Genomic DNA, 26,824 nt, shown 5'->3' with positions numbered 1-26,824 from the left:
AGATCATTTGGAGAGCATTAGCATTTAATAAATGATTTTTCTAAATGCTTTTTTTAACAAATGTTGATTGGATAATATAGAGTATAATGCTAATGCTAATGCTCTACCAATCAAGGCCTAAAAGTAGATCTGCCCTGAATCCATGCATTCATGTTGATCTTTTAATTTCATAACCTTTTTCAGAATGTTGGAATGGCTGGAACTAGTTCAGTGGGTACTGAAAGTCTGAAACTATCACTTAGAAGAATCAACAAAAAAATGCAGCAAAGTGTTCTCTATATTATTATATATATACATTCAACTCTTATAAATAAAAATTCTTGGATATATTTTTCTCTCTTGTAAAACACCATATTTTTTAGTAACACTAGTTTTTGTTTTGTAGTTATGCAATAAATGCATTATCGGTGATGGAAATGGCCGTGGAAACCTGAAGCTTAAACCAAAAAGCTCGTTTACATCCATTATAATTTTCTAAAATCAATTAAGAGAAAAATACTAGAATATTATAGAAAAGTTACTTTATTACTAGAGTTTTATATATTTTTTAAAAATTACTAGAGTGTTTCCATACTCCTAGTAAATGACAATAAGGCTTTTGGTTAGTTTTTAAAAAAAAAATAAATTGTGTTCTTCTTTTGGTTTCTCTTTAGGCGGGGATGTAGCCATTTTTTACGACCGCATGTTTCTTAGACATAAGCAATATGTCTTCCTCTAATTCCACGAATAGGTTCAACATGTGTATAGCGTTTTCCAGAGTGTGCGGCTTGTTCAGCTTGAGACATTCGCGTAGTTTTGACTTGTACCACAAGGAATTTATCAGGGCTATTATGGTTACTTTATTGGATACCTTGACGCGACACAATTGCTTTGAATCGTCCCATGAAAACTATCTGGGGTTCCGTTTGTCTGTGGGACAAAGTGTATAGGTCTACCTACACTTTGATATACATTGAGTAATGTTTTAAAAAAGCTGTGGATAGCTGTTGATAACTATCGATTACCCTACTTCTACGCGTGATAAACTAAATGAATGCTGGTCATCTAAGGTTTTCTATGAACAGTTGGCAATAGCCTGCATCACACTTGTCAGGAGTGAAATGGGCTAGTCACATAGCAATGCTGAACGCAATCATGTAATGGAGGAGGCCCGAGTTGCCATTGTACGTGGAAACTTTGTTTTGCCAGTATGCCATATCGGGTGTTAGATATCCTGGCTGTGAATGGGGAGTTCTGAGTTTCTTCGAGTACATGATCTATTTCCGGTGCGGCGCTGGTAGATTGGTGCACCCGAGGGATTATGTTTCTTCAGGTCTCCAGTAATTCTTGAACCACGTTGTCTCATTCTTCGTCTTCAGGGAGATGGCGGTCGTCATGGGTTGGGGGGACGGTTTTTTGTTTGCTTTGGTGTTTCCAAGTCTCCGAAGAGATTTTGCTGAAGTTGAGCAGTCAGTTCGGCGGACAAGCCCCTAGAATTCAGGGGTCCCGTTTGCTCTTCCTCTTGTTGTTGGGTGGAGTCGGCATCTAGACTTAGGTCGCTTATTTGTGTGTTTCTTCCGCGCGTAAGTTCATCTATTTTATCGGCTAGGGCGTGCGGCCAAAACTTTGGTATATGGGGGTTCTTTCTTGGCCGTGCGTGGGTTTTGGTAGCTCCGTCAGAGAGTCAGAATCTTACGCCGCGCTTGCCATTTTTTGTGGGAATTGTTCGTACCGTTGACGGTGTGTGGTGGAGTCTTCCTGGCGTTCGAAAGTAAAGCGTCGATAGCGGCTGAAGGTGGAGGTCGTGTGTTCCCGGGGGTTGACTTTTTTTTGTTTTTTTCCTACCTCCTTCGTGTCTTCCTTTGTAGCGCAATACTGTATGTTTGTTGGTCGACTGCTTTAGATGAGAGTTTTCCGGTCGAAGATGTAGACATTCCTTTTGGCTTTGCGATTGCTTGTGAACTTCGTGCATTGTAAACCTTAAGGCCCCACAGTGGATGTCAATTATTGAATCATAAAACCAGTAGCCTAGCTTAAAGATCTAATCAAACAAAAAATAATAGTTTAAGGGACCAAAGATTTTCTTTACTCAAGTGTTTAACCTGTTTGTCGAAGAGGGAAATAAAAGGGATAACGAATTCGTCATTGACTATTTCTCTTTACTCTCTCGCTATCAGTCTTGTGTCCCTTTTCTTCTTCATTGAATGCTCTTATATAGCTAATTCCTTCTCTCTTTTCTGTTTCGTAGTGACTGTGTTAGGGAGTCGTTTCGACAGTCATCATTACATTGTTGCTTGCATAGGTCGGAGTGGTTGGCTTTCGGCTATGAGTAGCGATTAACGGAGTCTACGAGACAGCCCAATGTTCGAGTCATCTTTTCTTCTTTTTTGAAGGTTATCATTTTATGCAGGCCGGCTTTCCCATATTGAGCATAGTCAATGTGTATTCAGTTCGCGAATGGTACGATCCTCCAACACTAGCCTTTTTACAAAGTCTCTTTCTTAATATTTTGTGTTTTTAACTAACCAAGTTTTGCAAATCTAACGTCTCAAAAAGCAAGAAATGTTCAAGGAGGCTTTCTTAAATATAAGACTACAAGAGCAAGCAAAGAACATCAGAATCTAATTGATCATTTCAAGGATATGAGAACCTAATAGAATCGCACCTTGTTTCCATCGTTTAGATTTTTGTAATGTATTGAACAGAAAGAAAAAATGTCGAGTGGAGATATTCGAAGGACATCAGAACCTAATTAATAATTTCACCACTGTTTCAGGTAATTTCAATTCAAATTTGAGTTAGGATTTTGAATCTGGATATGGTAGATCGACTGATTACTAGATTGCCGACACATTTGGGTCACACTTTCACAATGGTATCTAGGTTAGATTTCTTCGTGTTTGAGGTACTCTCTGAAATTTATGGTAATTTTTCCAGGAGACGAAACTTTAGTTTTTAATAGAGGTGCTTTTTTCACTATTGGAATTATGTCAGTCTAATCCTCAAGGATTCCCTATGTCTGTTCCTGATGGCTCCGGAAATCAAATTCAAGAGGCTTGATAAAACCACAAAGCATATTATGCATGTACAACTTCAGTTTTGCCGATTGGTTACTTGATAAATGAATCATTTTCATGCTTATGATAGTCGCAATATTTTTTAAAGATCGTAGACAACTAAGACGAGGAGAATGGGGAAATGAGAATTTATAGAGAGATACTAGAGATAAGGCCCATTACTTTGTGCAGCTTAAAAGTGGTAAATACTATTGAATTTGGCCTAGATTAAATTTATTCTTCTATCTTATTGGAAATGGATAAAAAATAGGTTTATAACTTTATATCTTCAAAAGGTTAAACTTTTCATACCTTTGTTGCATTTCACTTTCATGAGTTGATGACTTTGAAACTGTCATATCTATCTTATTAAAGCTGAAGTACAAATTCGGTGTGTTTGGTAACATGGATAGCATTTTTAATAAATAAGTGTTTGGATACTTGGATTGTAGTTATAAAATAAATGAGTTTGTCAACCCATTTTTTCTGAAGCCCATCGATTTCAAATTTTGAGTTTTTAACCGTAAATTTCTCATTCTTATCATATATAGCTAAGCTAATTAAAAATCTAATTCCTCAAGTATCTTTTTGTAAAAAATTCCTCAAGTATCTTATTCCATATTTCCATCTAACAGATCGAGTATTACCTTTTTTTTCATTAATCCTTTTTCTCCACGTAATAGCAGCACTATGAAATAAATGTAACTTCCCTAACGATGTATCCGCAAGGAATTTTGCTAATATTCTAAAAAAATCAATGATTGATTAGCAAGATATTCTAAAAATACACAGCCTATTAAATATAACTTCCTAATTAGTTACACTGTTTTGCGCAAACAATTTTAATAGTATCTAAAAAGATTGAATAACTTATATTACAATATATATGATTTCCTTAACAACAGAAAGGAGAAAATATCGTTTCTACATCTATCCTCGCCATAAATACAGGTTAACCTAGATTTCTTCACCCATCTATATATACTGAGACTACAAATAAAGACTGCCCATCCAACTCTCAGGACAAACATGTCAAACGAAAGAAAAATGTGTCTTATTACGGATCTCAAACCTTACAGAGATGAATGGCGTCTAACTCTAAAAATGTTTCATTGCTGAAAACAAAACACCAGTTATGGAGGAGAGAGTTTTGAGTGCGTCCTGGTACACCAAACTGTAAGATACATTTCATTTTGCTATATAGATAGATATCAATTCTCAACTAATACTGATCCATATTCTATTGTGTTTTCTTATCAGGGTGCTAAATCCAGGCTTCATGCAAAAGATCTCAAATGTTTCGTGTTCAACGTTACCCCCTGTTGGTGAATGGAAGCTCATTGACACCTTTAAAATAACTGGAGCAGGAGGTAAATTTCACCTACAAATCAACAGTAAAAGTTGAATATCATAGGAGACACAACAATAACCCCCTCTGCGTATCGGAATGATAATCAATTCCTTAATTTGCTAAGTACGAGGAGATATTCAATGGAAAGCTGAAACCCTTTTTCTAATTGGTATGTATACAAAACAATTATTATTATTTTCTTTATATTTGTTAACTATTATAATAAAGTAAATCTTTTTTGTTATTGAAACAGATATCGTGGGATGTTACTGATCTTGGAGCAGTAGCTACGGTCCAAGTTAAGGGGGTTGACACAAAAAGATCATGAGTGATAAGGTATTCTGAATGATAGACTCAACAGTATACAAGTTTATTTTTCTTTATAAATTATAAGTTGATTTTGTTGTGCAATGCAGGTTTCAGACAAGTGGAATTGGTTTCATTTGATGGTTCATGAAGTGATTTGTCATTTCTGCCAACCTATATTTCATCTATTTATGAAACACTTAACTAAAATGTTTGGATTTGCTTATGTTTTTGGACAAGACAGTCTATTTATTCTTCTATTTTCAAACAATTAAGTTTTCTCTTTTATCTACAATCGATTACACTATCATTCACATAAACAAATATATTCATCACTGAATCAACTTAAAAGGTACCAAGTATAGTTAAACCAACAGTACTACTTAATCGATATCCTAGCTGCTGCTAAGTTGCTTTCATCTAATGTTAAACATAAAAATTATTCATTCAGCTAATAGCTTAAAAAAAGAATGGAATTTACTAACCGTGTTTTGTCCCAGTTGGTCGACAAATGCGTTGTCTAAATTTGTAATCTGGACTATGGTCTTCTCTCCAAAACGTTTCAAATCATGCAAAACAAATTAAAAAAATACAAATTATTTCCAAACCTTATACAAAACAACCATACACAATTAATTGAAAAAGAAGAATAATACATGAGAACATGTTTCTTACTCCTATTCGTACATACCATCATAATATTTGAGAACTTTATCTCTTTGTATCATCTGCCTAATGGAAAGTTTCATCCTCTGTCCCGGAGATCTCTGCAAAGTGATTGCATCTGGTTGAATTGTAGACAGACATATTAGACAAACACAGAAATATGAAACCTGACATCAACCAAAACTGTGATGGAAATTTAAACACAAATTTACAGCAACTGTGGGGACATGAACAACCTTTTACTATAACTTTCATCATAGAGAAACCTTGCATGTTCTTCCTTTGTCTCTCCTTTGATACATATTCAGTTCTTCTCTCCTTAGCTCTTCTCAGACCCCCTCTGTTATTTTTTCTTAAACAGAGACTCCCTCTGTTGTAACTCTTTTTTTTTTAGTAAGCTCAGATCAGATGGTTCTCTCTATCTCCTCTATATAACTTTCATTCCGTTCTGATGCTAATACTTCAAACCTGAAAACATTTAAGAATTTATATATCTATCCTACTTAATCACAAGAGTCTTTTTTATATTTTTATAAAAAATAGTTACCTTTGAGATCCTCGATTCTGAGTCACTGGAGTCTAAATTTGGAGTTTTTGTTTCATTACGAACGGCATATTATTTGAGAATATCCATCTTGAACACGCTATTCCATTCATGCTCACTGATTCATCATCCTCTGTTTCCATTGCTGGTTGATGTTTCAAGCTACCAATCTACAACGATTTCTCATAGTTAATATATATAAACATGAAACAAACAAAAAATCAATCCATCTAAATAACCAAATCTCATTAACGATCCAGAAATATATGTAGACTCTAACATGCAAATCTTTTTGGGCTACTTTAAGGATCAGAAGGCTTAGACTTATACTCAGATCCTAGCGAAAGGAGTTTAAATCAACAGACTGAAGCATAAGTACCATGTGGAATTGGATAACCGGATTTGGAGAGGAACAGAGACTGATTTGATGGATATGAATTAGAATTGAAGGAAGCTTGAGGAAGGGTACAACAAGAGTAAGACGAAGAAGAGGAAGTTGGGATTAGTATCATTGTTGGTTTTGAATCATCGTTTTCTCACAAAGATCGATCCATCAATTTGATCTCTGATAAAAAGCGTCGCAAAGAGATGAACAGAGAAGATGAAAAGTCTTTTATTTGATTCTCCGACAAAAAGGAAGCGAAGTATAGAAAAAAAGACTTAGGTTTGTTTGTTAACTTTTTTTCCCGAACTAATCTGTTTTATTTTAAAATTGGGCTTAGTCTATAGTTTTTGTTTAAATGTTTCATCTATGGCTCAATTAATTGACTCATACATTACAATCAATACAATTAAAACAATAATTTTTTATCTACTTGCAAATAGTCTAGATTGGACCACTATATTTTCATATTATTTATCTTATAACTAACTTAATTATTATTAAATATATACTATATCTAACCAATTATTTTAATATTTTCAAAACAATATCTTTAAAAAAATATTCTTAAATATATTTTACTAAGATTACATCTTAATAATATCTTTAATATATTTTATTTAAATTGTAAATACACATTTCTTTTAAATATTTAATTTTAAATCATAGAAGTCATAATTAATAACTAACTGTAGTTAAAAATGATTTTTAATTCATTTTTTATTTATATACTAAGAAATAAAATTCTATAGTATTTATATATACATAATTTATATTCTTAGTTAAATTGCTACATCAAGTAATAAATATAAAGTAACTTAATCCATCTATTAACTATTTCTAAATTATAAAATAACATAATAAAATAAATGCATGAATTTTACAACATACTTCAACTTATTAAAACAAATATTAAAGTACGATATATAAACCAATAAATAATTTCATAAGTTAATATATATATATATATATATATATATATTAAATATTTTTAAAATTATAGTTTATTTATCAATTATAAAGAGGGTTGAATTAAAATTGTTAATTTGTATAATAATGCTGACCAAAAAATATAATAATAAAATAAAATTTAGAGAATGTAAAAGATTATAACAAAATTGCAGATTTAATAGAACTTTTAAATATAGTTTAACCAGATTACATATAGAGTCATCGATGTAGCGGGTCCGGACCAGATTAGCGAACAATGAATATAACACTTCATGTGTAACATTTAAAAGTATATACGCAATCAAAAATAAAATTTATATCATTCGAAATAATCCCGCCCTTTTAAGGGCGGGTCAAAATCTAGTTATTGTTATTTTTAGAGCTTGCTTCTGGATCTTGTTTAAAGCTATCCACTAAAACCTTGCCTAGAAGAAGTCAAACACATTTTTAAAAATTTATACACTACTTTGTTTTTGTCTCGGTCAGCTTATTTTTTCCTTCATCTGATTGATTCAAAAGAAATTTAATAATTTAATAAAATGACTGATTGGGTTGCGGGGTCAAAAGTACTTGACCAGCAACTGTACCTTTTTGTCAAAAATCTAGCTGAGATACGTGAGGAAGCTAAGTATAGTTGAAGTGGTGTAAACTTAATCCTTATTATATTCCTGACTTGCCCAATTATTTGATTTTATCTTTTTTTTTCTTTACCACTCTCCTTGAAAGTTCACACTGAATTAGAAGTTGAGTAACTTTCCTTATCTAGGCTCTTTTAGTTGTGATGATAGTTAATCTATCTGGAAATTTTTAGCCAGTTTTGCTTGAGACATATCTGATTACTAAGAAATATAATGGTGAATCACTTGTGTTGTTGAGTCTCTATTGGTGAACCTTGCTTATTCTTCCAATGTATGCTCATTGAGAATGGGACTGCTCATATATATATATTAGTGTTTGTTAGGCTTTGAACTATATAATTAACTGATGAAATTTGTATAAATGATGATGTATGCAAAACTATAAATATTATCTTCAAATATAAAATTGAGAAAACATGATATAGCATTTTGCTATAAGACATGGATGTTTTTTTTGCTTTATTAATATATACATAAAATACTTTTTTGTTATGCCTAATAAACATATATATATTATATATATACATACAGACTAAAAAGTTAAGATCATTTTCTAATAAATTATCAAATGTCACATGAATTATCTATACTTTATTTATTTGTCTGAATAACCATGAGCAATGTACACACAATAAAAAACATGACATTTTCTTAAATATGACACATAAAAATTGAAAATAATATACAAGCAGATTAAATTCTAGTCTATTTATTAAAACAGAAGTACTATTTTAGAACAAATATGATTTATCTTGTGATTTTATTAAACCCGGACCCTTATATTAACTATACATCTTAATATGTATTAAAAAAATATAAAATATATAATTTCACGTTTTGAAAGCCTGATAAAAATATAATTGAATGATTACAAAGGGATTCATTCAGTCTTAATTATTTACTATATAACTTGATATGCTCTTAATAATTAAAAAGAGATCTGCTCCTTACATAAAAAAATTAGATTATTAAAACTATATTTTTCATTAGCTTAAAAAAAAAGAGGGAGACCAAAGGAGCTAATGATTGGGGAAGTTTTGTTTTTTTTTACCACTATTCATGTTTACCTTTGTTAGATGGACATTTTCACAAATACATAAAATATGAGGTTTTGACGATGTTAGTGGAAGATACATTTATAATGATTGTTAGAATTCTAAATGTCTATATTTAATGGGTAGTAGATTTTAACATTTTTACAAAATCATGTGTTATTGGTTTGATATTTTTAATAACATATATAATCCATTTGTTATTTAAAAATTTTAAGGGTCTAACTTAGTATCATTTAAGGGATAATAGGAATAAGAAGAAAATGAATGAAACTGAATAAAACAAAAAGAAAATTTGTTCCTTTTCAAATTTAATAAGGAATAAATGTAATATATATATTATATTTAAACAGAAGTCATAACTTTAAAATTCATGTGTGAATTTTTTTAAAAAATGGACTACTTACTAGATTTGGTCACACTGAATTTTTATCTTTAATTAATCTTCATATTAAATAATATCATTTAATATATTCATTTTTATTTAAGATAAAAATAAATACTAATTTAATGAAATTCTAAAAAAATCTTTAAAGAATCTTTTCAGAATCCTTATAAAATTTATTTTCGAAAATTGATTAATTTAAATTTTAGTTGTCATAAATATAATCAGAAATTTAAATTTAATTAGTTTTGATTTATAAACAAAAAATAAAATTATATAAAATATGGTAATGATAATAATAGCCACTTAAAATGATTGCTTTTCAAAAATAAATTTTACAAAGATTTTTAAAAGATTTTGTTGGAAAGCAATATCCATTTCTGTTTAATTATATAACATGTATAAAAATTAACTTATCTTAAAATATTATATATACAATGATCTATTATTATAAACTGAATAAACAAAACAAATTACTAAAAGAAATTTAACACTTTGAATTACGGGTCGGGATTATAGTAAATTAAATACAAAATAATTCTGAAGTATGCCATTTCTAACAAATCTAATATTTTAATTAAAATTACTATATTGAACTAAATATGATAAAATTATTTTAAATTGATAATTAAGTATATTTTATTTTCATAAATATAAAACATTTATTCTAAAAATATAATATGTTGGTAGAATGGTTTAACATTAATAAACTATATAATACATGTATAAAAAATTAAATTTTCTTAAACTTTTATATATACAATAATTTATTATATAAACTGAATAAACAAAACAAATTTCTCAAGGAAATCTAGCACTTTGAATTATGGGTCGGGATCATAATAAATCAAATATAAAATAAATACATAATAAGATGCAATCTTATTATATTAAAATAGAAATCACAATTTCATTTCATGTGTGATATTTTAAGTTGTACCATTATTTAGAAGATTTATAAAATACTCATAACTTAACTGTAATATCATTTACTATCTTCATTTTTATTTAAAATAAAAATAAATATTAATTTTAAAAAATTCTAACAAAATCTTTAAACAAAACAAATTTTTCAAGGAAATCTAGCACTTTGAATTATGGGTCGGGATCATAATAAAATCAAATATAAAATAAATACATAATAAGATGCAATCTATTATATTAAAATAGAAATCACAACTTCATTTCATGTGTGATATTTTAAGTTGTACCATTATTTAGAAGATTTATAAAATACTCATAACTTAACTGTAATATCATTACTATCTTCATTTGTATTTAAAAATAAAAATAATATTAATTTTTAAAAAATTCTAACAAAATCTTTAAAGAATCTTTTCAGAATCTTTTCAATAATTATTTTAATTTTAGTTGTCATAAAATAATCAGAAATTTAAATTTAATTTAGTTTTGATTTATAAAAAAATATTATATAAAATATTGTAATGATAATAATAGCCACTTAAAATTATTACTTTCCAAAAATACATTTTACATAGATTTAAAAAAGATTTTGTTGGAAAGCAATATCCATTTCTGTTTAATTATAAAAATGTACAAAAATTGACTTATCTTAAAAATTTATATATACAATAATCTATTATATAAACTGAATAAACAAAACAGATTACTAAAAAGAAATCTAGCATTTTGAATTGCGGGTCGAGATTATAGTAAATTAAATACAAAGCCATTTCTAACAAATCTAAACATTTTAACTAAAACTACTATATTGAACTAAATATGATAAAATTATGTTCAAAGAAATCTAGCATTTTGAATTACGGATCGAGTTCATAATAAATTAAATATAAATACATACATAATAAGAAGCAATATATATATGTGATCATTTGAAATAGTTAGTTAATTAACAGCATGAAAACTATAAAATTATTGTAGTTGAAATAGTGATTTAAACATTTAAATATATGAATAATCTTAAAATATATACTAATTAAAATAAACCAAATATATATATAAACATGACCGTACGGGTCAAAATCTAGTTATTCCTTAAATATGAAGGAATGCTAAGAGCATGATTAGTAGTAGTTTCTTGAGAGGAGTATCTGCAAAAAGTATTAATAAAGAATGATAAAGTAAGAAAGAGAAAGAAGAAATGGTGAGATAAGTTTTCTGATCAAGAAAATGATGAGCAGTTGGGAAGAAATGATTTCTACAGATGTCTTGTTCTTATTAGTAAAATTATTTCTTCTGATTTAAAGTTAATCAGATAAATAAACCATAGTAATATATTAATATAATTGCTTAAAGAATCGTGCCCAAGAGATTTCAGCGCTGCTGATGCTCTAAGGAAGCATAAGTAATAAATACTAGGTAATGATCCGCGCCCTGCACGGGATGAGATAATTATAAAAATATTCAAATTACAGAGTTGTGATTACGTATATTAAATTTAATTTAATATTATGTTTATTATGATTTGGCTATATATGTTTAAATTACATACTTGTGATCATGTATACTATACTTTAGTTTAACATTATATTACATTTTACAGTTTGGAATTTTTTTTAATATTTTGACAATTTGAGTTGAAAACATATTTTTTTCTAATTAGTGTAGTAGCAAGATAAATTATTTAGGCCTAATATTAAATGACTAAAAGCTTATCTCATTTTATTAAGTCATAAAAACAAACAAAACTCATTTGTCTTAAATTTAAAAAAGTTGATGAAAAATAAGTGAAAGGGGATTAGGTTTTGGTGAAACCGTGGAATATTTTATGATGAATTTTTTTATTAATAATGTTACAATTTTTTTTGTTAATTTGTAATATTTCTATCTATTTAAAAAAGTTTGCACTTAAATCGTCGTTTTTAAACTTGACTTAGATCTGAAGACGAACGGTACACCCGGTGATCCGATATATAATAGCGGAAATGTAATCCGATCCAATCGATTTAAATTTTAATTTTTAAAAAATTTAAAAATTTAATTTTAATGTTTGCATTGGATATTTTAAAAATTAACTAATTTTAATCTTATTGTATTTTTATTATATTCGTAACTCCAACTTGTTACAAAAAATACTTAATTATCTTTTTATATATTATATGAAATGAAAAAAAAACTTTACTATATTTTTTTAAACATGATTTTATATTTTAATATTGATATATATTATTATATATTAAAATTACCCAATAACTAAAAATAGCCTGGTTAATGTATGAGTCAGTTTTTTAAACATTGATTAAAACATATTTGTATTTATATTTTCTTGTAATATACATTTATATTAATGTCACCTAAATGATATGTGATTTTATATACTAATTGGAGATAGGTACTAAAATTATTAGGATATTTTCATAGATATTAATATATGTAGATTACACTTTTAGAAATTTAGAAATATTATAGTGTATAATATTTTAAAAATATTCTATCTAAAATAAAGTTGAGTCCAAAATTTTGTTTATTTTATTAGTATTGATATTATAATAATGATATTTATTTGTTGAAATGGTTATGGATTAGCTAATTAGTTGTTAACAATTATTTGGTACCATTTAAAACTTGTTGTTCATCGATGTCTATATGAATAATTAAAGATATTCTAGTTTCTATATTTGCTACCAGTAGATTATTGTATTTTACCATATAACTAGAGCTTGACCCGCACACCCGTGCGGGTTTTGATTTTGGTTTTTAAAAAATCAATATGTATTTTCATAATAAATATATATATATATTTTAGATGTCCACTATATAACTAAATGTATATTGGTTATTTGAATATTTTAGGTTCCTATACATCATAATCGAATTTGAACCAAAATGGCTAATATGGTTAGTTTTGGTTATTTGGTAATTTTAGGTTATTTTTAATTTGGATACAAAATATATGAACCGAATCAGGTAATATGGTTATTTTGGTAAAAAATATTTCAAATTTTAGATAGAAATTTATTTGGATATTTTTAAGTTCCAATACGTCAAAATTGAATCCACTCAGACCAGGAGAATCCAACACAAAAGTCACCAAAAGAATTTAGAGTAGTCGAACGGAGTCTAATTTTAAAACTCAAAAAACTTAATAACTCGAAAAATGATCCATACTTGAACGGGTATCCGAAAGACCATATTGCTAACTGTATATTATTATATTTACATGAATAATTAAAAAGAGTAAAACTACTATTTTAATGGTATTGAGGTGTTCTAGTTTAGACTTCATGTGTGTTTTTATTATGAAATTTCCAAAAAAAAATAATTTTTATAGTTTATATTGAGTGAATTTATTTTTGTTTTGAATTGTCAACCGTTTCATTAAGATTTTAAAAATATGACCTGCCCATCCGTACAAATATATTTTATATAGTCTTTCATGAACCAAAATTTTAATGTATGATTAAAATGTTATATATACTATCTTAAATTTGGTGCTATATACTTTACATTTTTCAACATTTATCATATTCGATTTCTATTGGGATATTATTTATATGAAATATAAATAAAATAATATATTTACATACTATTTATATTTCAATTGTTTATTATGTAAATAACTCTTTTATGTGGTTTTTACTTTTTTAGATATTACTAATAAATGATGAAAAATATAACTACACACAAATTTGTAAGTTTGTTTGAAAGTTAATGTGATAAGAGGAAGATATGTTTAAAGGTATTTATTTAGGCGTGATTTGCAAGAATATAAATCAAAAACGAATCTTGCGGTATTAATGTAAAAGATATGATATTGTGTTTGTTAGGTTGATTGGCTATAATATAGGAATAATTTGTGGGAGGACAATTTAGTTTAGGAAATCATAAAGATCAAAGATTTTATTCGGAATGTAATTTATTGGTTAAGAAGTCTATTGCTAAAAAAAATTTTAAATATATAAAATATGATTTCTCGAATTATATGTTTCTAATTATTGGTTCTGATTACTTAGTGAACCAATGTAAACCGCAGGTGTGACATCCTCAGAATTCAAGATTGGCAAAGAGGAAGGAAGGTAATATCAAAAATTAATACAATAATTGGTTTAGCAATGATTTCTAATTGAATGGGTTAGTAATTTTGGTAAACTGTGTTTTATAGATTACAAACTACGATATGTATGGAACCAATGATGTTGTGGTTTAGTGATGAGTTATTTATAACAGAATAAGTGATTTAATGATTTAGCAATGGTTTATTAATTAAGAGATGGATTTTGGTACAACTGAACAAAATATATGGGATCATTTTTTAAAGAAGCAAACCACGTTTTTGGTTCACCATTTTGGTTCAATTTAAATTCAAAACTCTGAGTTTTAATATCAGTGGCATAAAGATGTAATTTTTGTGCAAAACTCAGGGCTAAGTACATTTTGTACTTCCCTTTTAATAAATTAGATGCTAGAATATATTGAGATTTGTAATCAGTGATATTTGTTATAACTAAAATTCTCTGTGAAGTTAATTTAGGATATAAATACTAACGCCCGATTTGGTAGTTTGTGTATATTCGGTGAGATATTTTAATATTTTAATTGTTTGTGGTTGTAACAAATATAAACCGATTTTGTTAGTTCTTATAATCAATGAGATTTTACCATTATATTCTGTAATTTAATAGTATTCAGTAAATATATTGATTTAACGCCGAGATATACACCCATAAAAACATTACTTTTTTTTGACAAAAAACATTACTTTGTTGACCTTAAGGTTTGTATAGTTTATTTTTTTTTAAAAGTGTTTGGTATAGTTAGATTCTAAGCTTTATAATCAAAAATATAAACCGATATAATTGAAAGTCTAAACCAATATAAACTTAAATATATCATAATCAAAAGTATAAAACATAAAATATATCAAAATCAAAAGTTTCGTTAAAGCTAGCAATTCGAAAATCTTGGATGACAGAAAGGTTTATTTTTTGTACTAAGTAATTTATTCATTGAAGAGGTAACTATTATAAGGGTTTGAAATAATGTTTGTATATGTTTTAGAGAAAAAATAAAAAATGTTTTAAAGAAGACAACATGAACTTGACTATGCGTTTGTATTATAGTGAGTCCACTAACATTTATATAATGAACCTTCACATAATGAGTGTATGAATGCATAGTTTCTATGATAATATCAATAAATGATATAAGTGATGGGATGTCCAATGGTATATTGATGTAAATAGTCTAGTAATAAAAGGGTTGTTAGAATAAGGATGTGAGAATGCCTTATATGTTGACATCTAAGCATAATGGCAATTTTGTTATTAACTTACACAATTAAGGTTTGTTTTTAAAAATGCTCCTTGTTTAATATATAAGGGATTCTTTATAATGGTGTAAATTGAAATGAATGATAAGGAATAGACTATTCCTACTCATTTTCTTGGTCACCATTTAGATTCTAAGTTTTAGTGATTCTATAATTCTATCAAAATTTAGTGTTATTGGAATTTTAATTATTAACATTTTAACTCATAAATCAAAACTTTCAAAATATTGCATTTATACTCAAGATTCTCAAAAATCATTAGAGCATCTTTAACGCACGTATTTATGGGGAGTGGTTTACCAAAAAATTAATAAAAAATGAGGTGGGTCCCAATTAATTGAAACAACCAACTCTTTTGTGGCTTATATAAGCTACGATCTTGGATGGTTTTTCAACAGTAGGAGGGCCCCACTAACACTTGGTGGGGCGCAATTGGTTGGCTTTTAGTTTTTTTTTTTTTTTTTTTCTTAATCACACAAAAAAAAATTAGAAAAAGAATAAAAAATTTTAAGCACCTCTCTCCTAAACCACTTGGGTTAATGATGCTCTTATAGTAGAATAGTTTTCAAGACTTTTTAAATATGAAAAACTCATTAGAACTCTTTATAAATTTAACAAATCTATTGATTTTTAAAATTGTTGCATCTGTGTGTATAAATTTGGGTTTAAGGGTTTGTAAATTATTATCATATCATTAATAAAAAACCCTAAACGGGTATTTGCCTCAATACGTTTTCTTCTCTATTCTTTTTCTAACCTAAACGACGGCTGTTCACAACAAAAATGAATCAACTATACCTAAATTCATCTCCCACTAACCCTCCAAATCATTAAATAGGCAAAAGTTTATTCTATCCTCCTTTATAAATTTATAAATAAAATAATTATTTAAATAATTATTTAAATAATTAAAAAATAACACTTTTATTGTTTTTGAATTATACATTTTTAAATTTGACTTTTTGAAATTATTTTTTGCAATTTTTTCTTTTGATATTTTTAGTTTGCAATTCAAAAATTTTAAATTATTTCAAAAATAATTATTTTAAATTTTATGTATTTATTTTTTTAAATCCTAAACTCCACCGTCCAAAATCACATCTTTCAATTCTAAATTTTAAGTCTAGATTAGTTAATCGTATAGATATAAGTGTTTTTCAATTATTTAAAATTAAAACTAAATGTAGTTAAGAAAACATAAAAGTATAGGGTATTAAGAATATGATAGTTTATGCAAATTCTCCTAATGGTTTCTCACATCGTTTGCCCTGGTCAAACATGTTTAAAAAAAACATGATTTAGTGACGTATCTTGAGTCAGAAGAAATGGTATTAATCGTCTCTAAAGTTCAAAATTGGCGGCAAGACCCTCTTCTCTCTTTGTATCTCTTGTTGGATAATTCCAAGCTCGTGGAAATTTAACATATTGATAAGTGTTTAATTATGTTAAAATGACACAAAAAGAAAATCTAGAATAGGAAAAAGGAAATTTTCTATTACATTAGGTTTGTGTTTTCCATATCCCACATGTTAATGGATCTAAAAGAGAAGTTGTTCTTATAAATTTGTTTGATTCTAAGAGATCTAAAAGAGTTATCAAAGATTAAATTGTAGCTTTGAGATTTGATCTCTCAACTTGAATATTTTTTGGACGAGCTTGGTTATTAATTGAACCGGCTAATACTCCGGCGATTTAATCACAATGAGTAACAAGCTTCTCGACATCTATCCTCTCGACCTTAAATTCCATTGTAAGCATATATATATATATATATATCCGATATCTCAATGATTTTAGCATGTCTTTCTTCTTCTAGATCTGCTTATGATCGTTGACTTTGTGTGTAGTTGAATTGAAGAAATATATCTCTTGCACTCAGTATTTGACTAACAAGACCGACAATTATGTGGCCTTCAAGGTATACATTAGAATCGTTGTTAATTTTTGTAGATTCTTCTGTGTGTATCTTATGTTTCTCGATGCTCAATCATTAGGTTAAAACGACGAATCCAAAAAGATATTGTGTGAGGCCTAATATTGGCGTTGTTCTTCCTGGATCCTCTATCGAAGTTGTAGGTTAGTCTCTCACTCTTCCCTTCGTCATATATCGTTTCCTTTTGTGTTTGATTTTTGTTGTCTTTCGGGAACTAGTGATCATGCAAGCGCAAAAGGAAGTTCCGGCTGATATGCAGTGCAAGGACAAGTTCTTGTTTCAGTGTTTTGTGGCTAGTCCCGGCTCTATCGCCACAGAAATTACTACTGAGATGGTATTGATGTTTTTTTCTTCTTCTAATTGGGACTTTAAAGCATTGCTTCTCTCATATTTCCTGAGACTTAACACTTTGTTTTCTTTTATCTTATGAACGCTGCAGTTTAGCAAAGAGTCAGGGAATCAAGTCGAGAACATTAAACTGAGAGTTGTCTATGTTGATCCACCTCGACCACCATTAAAAGAAGGTTCTTTACCAAGAGCTTCCGTCTCTGATAATGGGAACGCTTCTGTAAGTATACACCTCAGGCTTGTCAGGTCTTTTTGGAGCTATTTTTTTTTAACTTATCCAGATCATTCCATTTATTACCAACTTAATGGGCTCGCTTATTGTACACTTTAATTCTTATGCTTATTAGACCTTTGTGTTTATCACCGTTAAAAAATTTAACCTTGTTTGTAGCTTTGACCAATGTTTTAGGGTGTGAGAGTTTGATACATCATCAATCAGGGCCTGAAATTTTGGGGATATATAGTTTCAATAAATTTTTAAAATAAATTTTAGGATCTGTATGTATACAATTTTCTTCAAAATATTTGAGTGATATAGGCCAATGCTTCACTGGCTTATGTCTAGGGCCGGCCGTGTAATCAATACTCTGATCTATAAGAATGGCTTCCACTAATTAGTTTATGAAATTGCAACAAACTACTAGCTTCTATTTGGCAAAACTTCCCATTTTTTAGAAGTTGATGCCTATCGACTTTTGTGATTTCAGGCGAGTGCAGTCATCACAAGGCTCACTGAGGAAAAGAACTCTGCGGTTCAGCTGAACAAAAAACTTCAACAAGAATTGGTAAAGACTTTTCACCTGATACGTGTATATTTTGAACTACTATTCCCTGCCAACTCTATATATGTCCGACATGCTTTGTTTAACTTGTGTTCACTTTTTGCCAAACATGAACCTCTCTCTGATTATCAAAAATGTATATGATTATAGGACCAGTTGAAGCAGGGAAGCAATAAAAGTCAGAGTGGTTGTGGAATCGATAAAAGCCAGCGTGGTTGTGGACTCCTGATACATATCAAATGGTATATTTCCGCAAGAGTCTTAAGAAGAAAGACAGTGAAAGAAGGGGAAGTGGCAATACAGATTTAACGTGAACAAAGGAAGTCAACGTTACTGTTTGACTACATAACTTCTGGAGACGAAAGATTTGCACGAGAGATCGTTATCTTAATAAACAATCTTGTAACGGTTTTCTGTTTTTTTTCATGCTAAATGTGTGTTCTGAGTGTCGCCATGATGAAACCTCTGAATGTATCGCGTAATATGATTATGATTGATGCCTAACATATTTATCGTTTGGATTTCTATAATCGGAGTTTGATCATTATAATATTTGCGTTATTATCTTTTATAACTTTCTCTACAAGGTTTCAAGTGGGTTTGAGGCTTTGAGCAGCCTTACTTTGTAAATTTTTAATTATTATTATAAATTGATTAGAATCTTCGATCATAGTTATACAGTTTCCACAACCAATAACAACATAGAGAGGAAAACAAAATGAAGTATAAAACAGTTAAATCGTCTCGCTTGATTGACTTTTCTGATAGAATAAGAATACCTCTAGCCGTGAACTGACGTCTCAAAGAGCGACCAATCTTTAGTACATGTACGACAGTATCAAGTTTTTCTTTTATGGGGTGCAAAATGTTAAAATTCATAAGATTTTGTGAGTTTTGGAAAGTGCAACTTATTACTACAGAACTAAAGAAAGAAGGGAAACATTACAAAGAGGAAATGTTAACAATAATGAAGTAAAAATACAACCCGAGAAAAAAGTGAGCAGCATTCGGGGCATGAGATAGAGAGAGGAGCATGTCACGCATAGGCCGATCCGCTTGCTTGAAGAAAGCCCCAATGATTGAGAAGTAAGGTCCTTGATAGAGCGACTAAGGAAGCATGTGGATCATATGACCCGTGTCAATTCTAAAATTTTATTTAGTATAAGCATATTATTGTAATTATACATTGTTTAACTGGTTCAATGGTTTGACCCACATGAAAGTTGTAAATCTTTCAAGAATCAAATGCTGAAATATTCTCTCCACAACATTGTGCTCTCATTTACTCTTTTTCATATTTATTTATTAATTTATAATATGAAAATCAATCAAAAAGACCAAAAACCCTATATCATAAATTTAAACTTACATCTTTTTTTTCTTTTTCTTTTTCTTCCAGTTGTATAATCGTTTTATAAAATTATTAAACTTAGTTAAACTATATACAAAGTTTTATCAAATTGTACATCAACAATGATACAACTTAGTAAAACTTTGTACCTAATTTTACCAAGTTGAATTTCGACTATAGTACAATTTAGTAAAAATTTGTACCTAATTTTACCACGTTGTACAATCGTTTAAGTACTTGATAAACTTGTTATAAAAACAAGAGGAATATGTTACTCTACATATCCATTGGAAGAAAATTATTTAGTTTCCTTCAGTTAAATTGATTTTCTCTTGATTTAATCCTGTATTTTGGAGTAACTCAGATGAAAATGATTTTTCCTCTAACATTATATCCTGATTGGTATGCTGGTCAAACCAGACCAATGACATCTACCGATTTTCAAATAATTGACTGGAATATTTCCATACGTCAATCTTACGAAAACTAAATATAACGATTTGCTTGATATGACTTAGTTAGCGTGTGTATACGATAACGATTAGTGAAGTCAATTGTTAGGTAGATATTTTATTTCTAATGAAACGAAACTTTTTTTTGAAGGGCTAATGTGAATATATAAGATAAAATACAATTTTTAAGTGGCAGTTCAACTTAAAATTTACACATAAGAAATGTTACGTACTTCTGTTTTAAAAGAACAGATTTAGTATTAAATTTAGGGGAATTAGGGGACATAACTATTATATGGAAAAAATTAAGAACATAGCCATTATAAACCATGTGCTTATTCCATATATTATTTACAATATATACACAATTGCCTTCACTTATTTCATCTGACCCACACGCTTCTTCTTCCTATTTGTTTATCTCAATATTTTTCTTTTCAGCAATAAAGTCACAAAACCTGTAAATTTTGTGAAGAACTTTGCAAAGGATTCTAAAATTCTATCAAAACGAAGAAATCAAAGTGAGTCTGGTCGGATTGAAGAGCATAGTAGTTTATTTAATCATTTTCGAAGCCATCCCAATGTGTATTATGGATTGAAACCGCCGTAGTTTTAATGGATTTAAGAAGATGAAGAATCGATGGATTGAATTGGGAAGATGAACAGTATTTTTGAGTAACCTATTCTATTCTATTTTATGATCATAGTATAGTATGGTTTGGGTTTAGAATTTGGGTTTAGGATTTGGTTTTAAAGTTTGGGTTTAAGATCTGAGTATAGAGTTTGGGTTTAGATTATATGGTTTGGGTTTATGGTTTAGGGTTTGGGTTTAGAAATTGGATTTAGGGTTTAGGGTATATGGATTTGTGTTCGTTTGATTGTTTTTGTCTATACTATATGATATTTGAAAATAGCATAGAACAATGTTGCATGGATTTAGAGTTTAGGATTTGGGTTTAGGGTTTGGGTTTAGAGTTTGAGTTTAGGGTATATGGTTTGGGTTTAGGGTTTAGAGTTTGGGTTTAGAGTTTGGGTCTAGGGTTTAGGTTATATGGTTTGGGTATATGGTTTAGAGTTTAGGTTTAGGGTATATGGTTTGGGTTTAGGGTTTAGTATATATATGGTTTTGGTTTATGATTTAAATATATTATAATTAGAAGCCATTTATATGTCTGATAATGTGACCATTCTACATTCGATATAGTCTACTGTTAACATTTTTTCAGTTTGCACATTTTTGTCACGCGCACGCGCTATAAAGGAGTAAATTGTCCATTTTGAACATAACCTGTCAAGTCAAAGAAAAATCACTGTAACATGGCTATATTCTTTATTTATGTGCTTCTTATGAATATCCAGCAAATTGCCTCTTAAATTTATGATACTTACATCAAAAATGTTTTTTTTTGTAAATCTCAAGTCTCAAAGAGCCACCAATGAATTCATTTTACCTAATCCATACACAAGTCTAGGCTACAGAGCAAGATGTTCTAAAAAAAAAAAAGAGTAAGCAAGATGGAAGTAAGCCACTGCCAATGTTGAATGTTCAGGTCTCTTTTAATTGGAGTTATTAACTTATTATTGTTCTGTTATATTTATATATATTAAAAAAAGTAGGTACTTAAAAAAAACTAGGTATATATATTTAAAAAAATTAGGTATCTAGATGAGATCTAGTTTTTGACGATTGATGCTCTCTCGAGCTGTAATTCGGTAGACGGTGAAGTTCTACGGGGAGTTGACGAAGTTCAAGGGAAGAAAGAAGTGGTTTTCGGTTCGCGCGTCTAGAGTGTGAAGTAGTGCAAAGTCGGAAAAGATCTCGAGGTTTGATGAACCCTCTGGCGTGATGACAGCGTGGTGAAGAATGGTGATGGGTTCGTTAGGAGGCTTGTCGGTTCAAAGCTCCGACGAACGAGGATTGCGAAGGTGTTGCTCAGGGCGGCTTAGAGACGGAGGCGGTTGAGTTGAAGCGGTGGTGATGCGTGCAGAGTGAATGGAGAAGAGTGAATGGAGAAGATCTATCCACGTGTCGAACCAGTATCCTCGACAACCTATCCGATTGGGCCGGTTCCCGAGGTGTCGGTGGGGTTTTTTGTGGAATTGGGCTTCGGTCCATTCTTCTTTTGTGTTTGTAGCCCGATTTGTTTCATGGGCTTATTATCGGATTGTATGTTTTAGGGGCTTCGGTCCGGTACTCTTTAGACTATGGGCCTTTAATATAATTTAAATTTGAGGGGAAAATAAAAGTGGATAATTGTTACCCGCCTTCGCTGGACAAACATTGTTTTGAAAACAAGCTTGGTCAATGGTGATTGCTATGAAATAACAATTATACCCCGAGTTTAGTGACGTATCTCGGGTCGGAAGAAAGGGCATAGATCGTCTCCAGTCTTCAAAACAGGCGGCAGAACTCTTTCTCTCTCTCTCTCAGTCCACCATCGACGACGACTAGCACCGCTCTATCTCTCTCTCTACCAGAAAACGAAATCCCGGTTATTGATTGAACCGATTAATCAGAATGAGTAACGAGCTTTTCGACATCGATCCTATCGAACTTCAATTCCATTGTAAGCATATATAGATCAATGACTTAAGCAAGCATTCCTTCTTCTAGATCTGGCTATTTGTTGATGTGTGTTTTTTTTTGTAGTTGAATTGAACAAACAGATCTCTTGCTCTCAGTATTTGACTAACAAGACCGACAGTTACGTGGCCTTCAAGGTGATAGATAATACATTAGAATCCTTGTTAATTTTTGTAGATTCTTCTGTGTGTATCTTATGTTTCTCGATGCTCAATCATTAGGTTAAAACGACGAATCCAAAAAGATATTGTGTGAGGCCTAATATTGGCGTTGTTCTTCCTGGATCCTCTATCGAAGTTGTAGGTTAGTCTCTCACTCTTCCCTTCGTCATATATCGTTTCCTTTTGTGTTTGATTTTTATTGTCTTTCGGGAACTAGTGATCATGCAAGCGCAAAAGGAAGTTCCGGCTGATATGCAGTGCAAGGACAAGTTCTTGGTTCAGTGTTTTGTGGCTAGTCCCGGGGCTATTGCCACAGAAATTACTACGGAGATGGTATTTGATGTCTGTTCTAAATGGGTGCTTCTCTCATATTTTCTGAGACTTAACACGGTGTCCGTGGCTGCAGTTTAACCAGGAGGCAGGGCATCGAGTTGAGGAGACCAAACTGAGAGTTGTTTATGTTGATCCACCACTACTACCATCACCTGTTCGTGAACCTTTACCAAAAACTTTCACTTCATGATCCTTGTATTTTTGAACTACAGAGTGTGTCACTTTTGCCAAAATCTCTAATATCAAAAACATGTATATGATGATTGCAGGAGCAGTTGAAGCGCGGAAGCAATAGAAATCAGAGTGGTGGTGGGATCCTGATACGTACGAGATGGTATATTTCCGCAAGGGGCTTAAGGAGAAGGACAGTGAAAGGAGGGGAAGTGGCAATACATGGTTAAAAGGGACAGAGGAAGTCAACCTAACTACGGAACTTGTGGAGATGAGGGTAAATACTCGGGCGGAAAAGGTGGCTTTGCACGAGGGATCGTTATCTTAAATGAATGTGTGTTCTGAGCAGGTCTGGTCCTATTTGGACGCCTAAAGCACACAAAAATATTTATATCCTAAATCATTACACTAAAAAATATTGATGTCCGAAATTTTTTATATAATTATTGGATAGCTTTATTTACAAGGTTTCGAGTGGGTTTGAGCAGCTCTTCTACTTTCAGATTAGATCATGCGGAAAATAGCATTATCTATTTTTTTATTGAATAGATATTAAAATATTGTCGACAAAAAAAAAGATATTAAAATATTATTTACTTTGTCAATAGATCTTAATCAGCTGAATCAGAGATTTGGAATATAAAAAATGATAAAAGTCAAATGTTTATTTGGAATAGAAAAAAGATGCAAACTCAACAGTTCGAAATATCATCTTTTTTTATTCCCAGTTAACATTTTTCTCGGTTGAGTTTATTCAATTAGGTTTGCTCGTTCTTCTGTAATTAATTACTTGTGAGATAACTTATTTGACCCAGAAAAAAAAACCTTATAGACAATCAATTAGGTACACACTAATTAAAAAGAGATTAGAGAAGGATCAAAAGGGGGTCGTGGTTTGCCACCTCGCTTTCGCTGGTCAACCCCTTTTAAAAAAAAACGCATGGGATTGAATGACGATTATACCCCCAAGATTAATGACGCACTTTGAATCAGAAGAAGGGCATATATCGTCTCCAGCCTTCAAAATTGACGCCAAAACTCTCTCTCTCTCTCTCGACGACGACGAGGACCACTCTCTACCGGAAAACGATTGAACCGCGGGAGATCTCATCAGAATGAGTAACGCGCTTCTCGAAATCGATCCTATCGACCTTCAATTCCCTTGTAAGCTTATACATAATGATTCCCGCACTCTAGATCTCTGCCTAACGAATAATCGTTTGATTTGTGATTTTATGTGTGTTAGTTGAATTGAAGAAACAGATCTCTTGCTCTCTCTATTTGGCTAACAAGACCGACAATTATGTAGCCTTCAAGGTGATAATTCATTAACAATCATCCTTCTCAAATTTTTGAAGATTATCGTTGAGATTCTTAGATGTTTGATTTTTAAGGTTAAAACGACGAATCCAAAGAAGTATTGTGTGAGGCCTAACACTGGCGTTGTTCTTCCCAGATCCTCTTCCGAAGTTCTTGGTTAGTTTTTGTTTTACTGAGAAATTGCAAATCCCAAAAACTGAGATTCGTTGTTGTCTTTTTGGAAACTTAGTGACGATGCAAGCGCAGAAGGAAGCTCCTGCTGATATGCAGTGCAAGGACAAGTTCTTGCTTCAATGTGTTGTGGCTACTCCCGGTGTCACTCCCAAGGATGTTACTCCCGAGATGGTATTTTTGATGTTCGTTTCTAATAAAACCTTGCTTTATCTCCTTACTTGCTGAGACTTATCGGTTTCTGCAGTTTAGCAAAGAGGCGGGGAATCGAGTTGAGGAGACGAAACTGAGAGTTGTCTATGTTGATCCACCGCAACCACCTTCACCGGTTCATGAAGGATCAGAAGAGGGCTCTTCCCCAAGAGCTTCTGTCTCTGACAATGGGAACAACAACAACGCTTCTGACTTTACTGCTGTAAGTTTAGACCTCAGCTTCAAATAGCCAAGGAAATAGAATCTCTTTTTAGTACTATGGCTAGGAGTTTCCTTTTGTAATAATCGTCTTGTTTGTTATTTAGGCTCCAAGATTTAGCGTGGACAGGCTTGAACCTCAGGATAACCCATCTGAGGTACTTTTAATCAACTTTCTGATCTTTTATGTAATGCTTTCAAGATAATAGTGTATCAGTATTATATGTTTACGGGATTATCTTTTATGTTTTTGGAGCTGTTTTTTTTTCTTTCCTATCCAGCTCATTTCGCTTATTAGCAAACTTTGTGGCTCGCTAACTGTGCACTTTAGTTCTGAAGTGGAGCTTATTAGACCAAGAGCCTTAACCTTTGAGTTTATCACCTTTAAGAATTTTTACCTTGTTTGTAGTTTTCATCAATTGTTTTAGCTGTGTAGAGTTAAGTACGTTAATACTATGGTCTAGAGGAGTATGGTTTCTTTTGCTGTGGTTTTAGCTTTCCACAAATCGGTTTATGCATCTGCAACAAACTTACTAGCTACTAAGTATGGTGATTCCTGATACATGTAAACATTGAATCCCTATCGAACTGTATGATTTCAGGCGAGAGCGCTCATCACAAGGCTCACCGAGGAAAAGAACTCTGCGGTTCAACTGAACAATAGACTTCAACAAGAATTGGTAAGGAACTTTCACCTGGTCCGTGTTGTATACCAACCACTACCTGCAAATTGGTCAAGCACTTTCATAGCTAGCTTCCCTGGTCTTAATGATGAAGCCATTTTCTTTTGTTTGTTTAATGATTTGCAGGAGCAGTTGAAGCGTGGAAGCAATAGAAGCCAGAGTGGTGGTGGAATCCCGTTCATGTACGTTCTTTTGGTAGGACTAATAGGCCTAATCTTGGGATACATTATGAAGAGGACATGATCACGTTGGTAAAACTATACTACCACACCCACATCAAAAGTGGCTTCCGCAAAAAAAAACCAAAAACCAAAAGACATGGAAAAGAAAATTCAAAACTGTGTCAGAATGACATTCAGTCTTTGTCTTTATCCTCTTTCATTTCACCTTTGGTTGAATCTCAAACCTAGTTGCCTTAGAGTATTGATTGTGTTACGGTTTTCATAAGACTTTTTTTTCCAACATTTGTAATCCAAAAGACATAATTTTGTTTCTGTGTGTTCTCTCCTCCTCTTAACTTCTTCTCGTCTCCGTTTTCTGTACTTGTTAGAAATAAAATAAAAC

The 26,824-nt window shown here is 30.7% G+C and overlaps 3 protein-coding genes and 2 long non-coding RNA genes across 5 annotated transcripts; 4 read left to right on the top strand and 1 right to left on the bottom strand.

Annotated features, from left to right (window-relative positions):
• The first annotated feature begins 4,072 nt into the window (after positions 1–4,072).
• LOC130509723 (uncharacterized) lies at positions 4,073–4,939 on the top strand. The gene is made up of 4 exons (XR_008943704.1): positions 4,073–4,211; positions 4,296–4,555; positions 4,640–4,722; positions 4,803–4,939. It is a non-coding gene; the product is annotated as an uncharacterized LOC130509723 (long non-coding RNA).
• LOC108826151 (uncharacterized) lies at positions 4,129–6,574 on the bottom strand. Its single transcript, XR_008943703.1, has 6 exons — positions 6,282–6,574; positions 5,906–6,072; positions 5,595–5,826; positions 5,384–5,476; positions 5,178–5,237; positions 4,129–4,416 (listed from the first exon to the last, which is right to left on the bottom strand). It is a non-coding gene; the product is annotated as an uncharacterized LOC108826151 (long non-coding RNA).
• Positions 6,575–17,067: 10,493 nt separating this feature from the next.
• LOC108847742 (vesicle-associated protein 1-2-like) lies at positions 17,068–19,047 on the top strand. Its single transcript, XM_018621071.2, has 7 exons — positions 17,068–17,310; positions 17,408–17,478; positions 17,555–17,636; positions 17,712–17,827; positions 17,933–18,061; positions 18,549–18,626; positions 18,774–19,047. The coding sequence occupies exons 1-7, from the start codon at positions 17,262–17,264 to the stop codon at positions 18,930–18,932; spliced, it is 684 nt and encodes a 227-aa protein (XP_018476573.1). The 5' UTR covers positions 17,068–17,261; the 3' UTR covers positions 18,933–19,047.
• A 3,745-nt stretch (positions 19,048–22,792) lies between these two features.
• Positions 22,793–24,150, top strand: LOC108847744 (vesicle-associated protein 1-2-like). Its single transcript, XM_018621072.2, has 6 exons — positions 22,793–22,993; positions 23,077–23,147; positions 23,232–23,313; positions 23,389–23,504; positions 23,578–23,658; positions 23,774–24,150. Exons 1-6 carry the CDS (start codon positions 22,945–22,947, stop codon positions 23,903–23,905), a joined length of 531 nt encoding a protein of 176 aa, XP_018476574.1. The 5' UTR covers positions 22,793–22,944; the 3' UTR covers positions 23,906–24,150.
• Positions 24,151–24,680: 530 nt separating this feature from the next.
• Positions 24,681–26,770, top strand: LOC130508986 (vesicle-associated protein 1-2-like). Its single transcript, XM_057004493.1, has 8 exons — positions 24,681–24,839; positions 24,922–24,992; positions 25,070–25,151; positions 25,225–25,340; positions 25,414–25,581; positions 25,685–25,735; positions 26,180–26,257; positions 26,387–26,770. Exons 1-8 carry the CDS (start codon positions 24,791–24,793, stop codon positions 26,501–26,503), a joined length of 732 nt encoding a protein of 243 aa, XP_056860473.1. The 5' UTR covers positions 24,681–24,790; the 3' UTR covers positions 26,504–26,770.
• Positions 26,771–26,824: the final 54 nt, after the last annotated feature.

This window comes from Raphanus sativus, chromosome 3 (genome assembly GCF_000801105.2).
Source record: "Raphanus sativus cultivar WK10039 chromosome 3, ASM80110v3, whole genome shotgun sequence".
NCBI classification, from domain to species: domain Eukaryota; kingdom Viridiplantae; phylum Streptophyta; class Magnoliopsida; order Brassicales; family Brassicaceae; genus Raphanus; species Raphanus sativus.
Note: the sequence above shows the minus strand (reverse complement) of the source record. Positions and strands in the feature narration are given on the sequence as shown.

Bases quoted from the DNA above. Each gene is read 5' to 3' on its own strand.
- LOC108847742 (XM_018621071.2), top strand. From the start codon at position 17,262: ATGAGTAACAAGCTTCTCGACATCTATCCTCTCGACCTTAAATTCCAT. The intron at 17,828-17,932 runs GTATTGATGTTT...TGAACGCTGCAG, and splicing joins CAGAAATTACTACTGAGATG to TTTAGCAAAGAGTCAGGGAA. The intron at 18,627-18,773 runs GTAAAGACTTTT...ATATGATTATAG, and splicing joins AAAAACTTCAACAAGAATTG to GACCAGTTGAAGCAGGGAAG.
- LOC108847744 (XM_018621072.2), top strand. From the start codon at position 22,945: ATGAGTAACGAGCTTTTCGACATCGATCCTATCGAACTTCAATTCCAT. The intron at 22,994-23,076 runs GTAAGCATATAT...TTTTTTTTGTAG, and splicing joins TATCGAACTTCAATTCCATT to TTGAATTGAACAAACAGATC. The intron at 23,505-23,577 runs GTATTTGATGTC...CCGTGGCTGCAG, and splicing joins CAGAAATTACTACGGAGATG to TTTAACCAGGAGGCAGGGCA.
- LOC130508986 (XM_057004493.1), top strand. From the start codon at position 24,791: ATGAGTAACGCGCTTCTCGAAATCGATCCTATCGACCTTCAATTCCCT. The intron at 24,840-24,921 runs GTAAGCTTATAC...TATGTGTGTTAG, and splicing joins TATCGACCTTCAATTCCCTT to TTGAATTGAAGAAACAGATC. The intron at 24,993-25,069 runs GTGATAATTCAT...TTGATTTTTAAG, and splicing joins ACAATTATGTAGCCTTCAAG to GTTAAAACGACGAATCCAAA.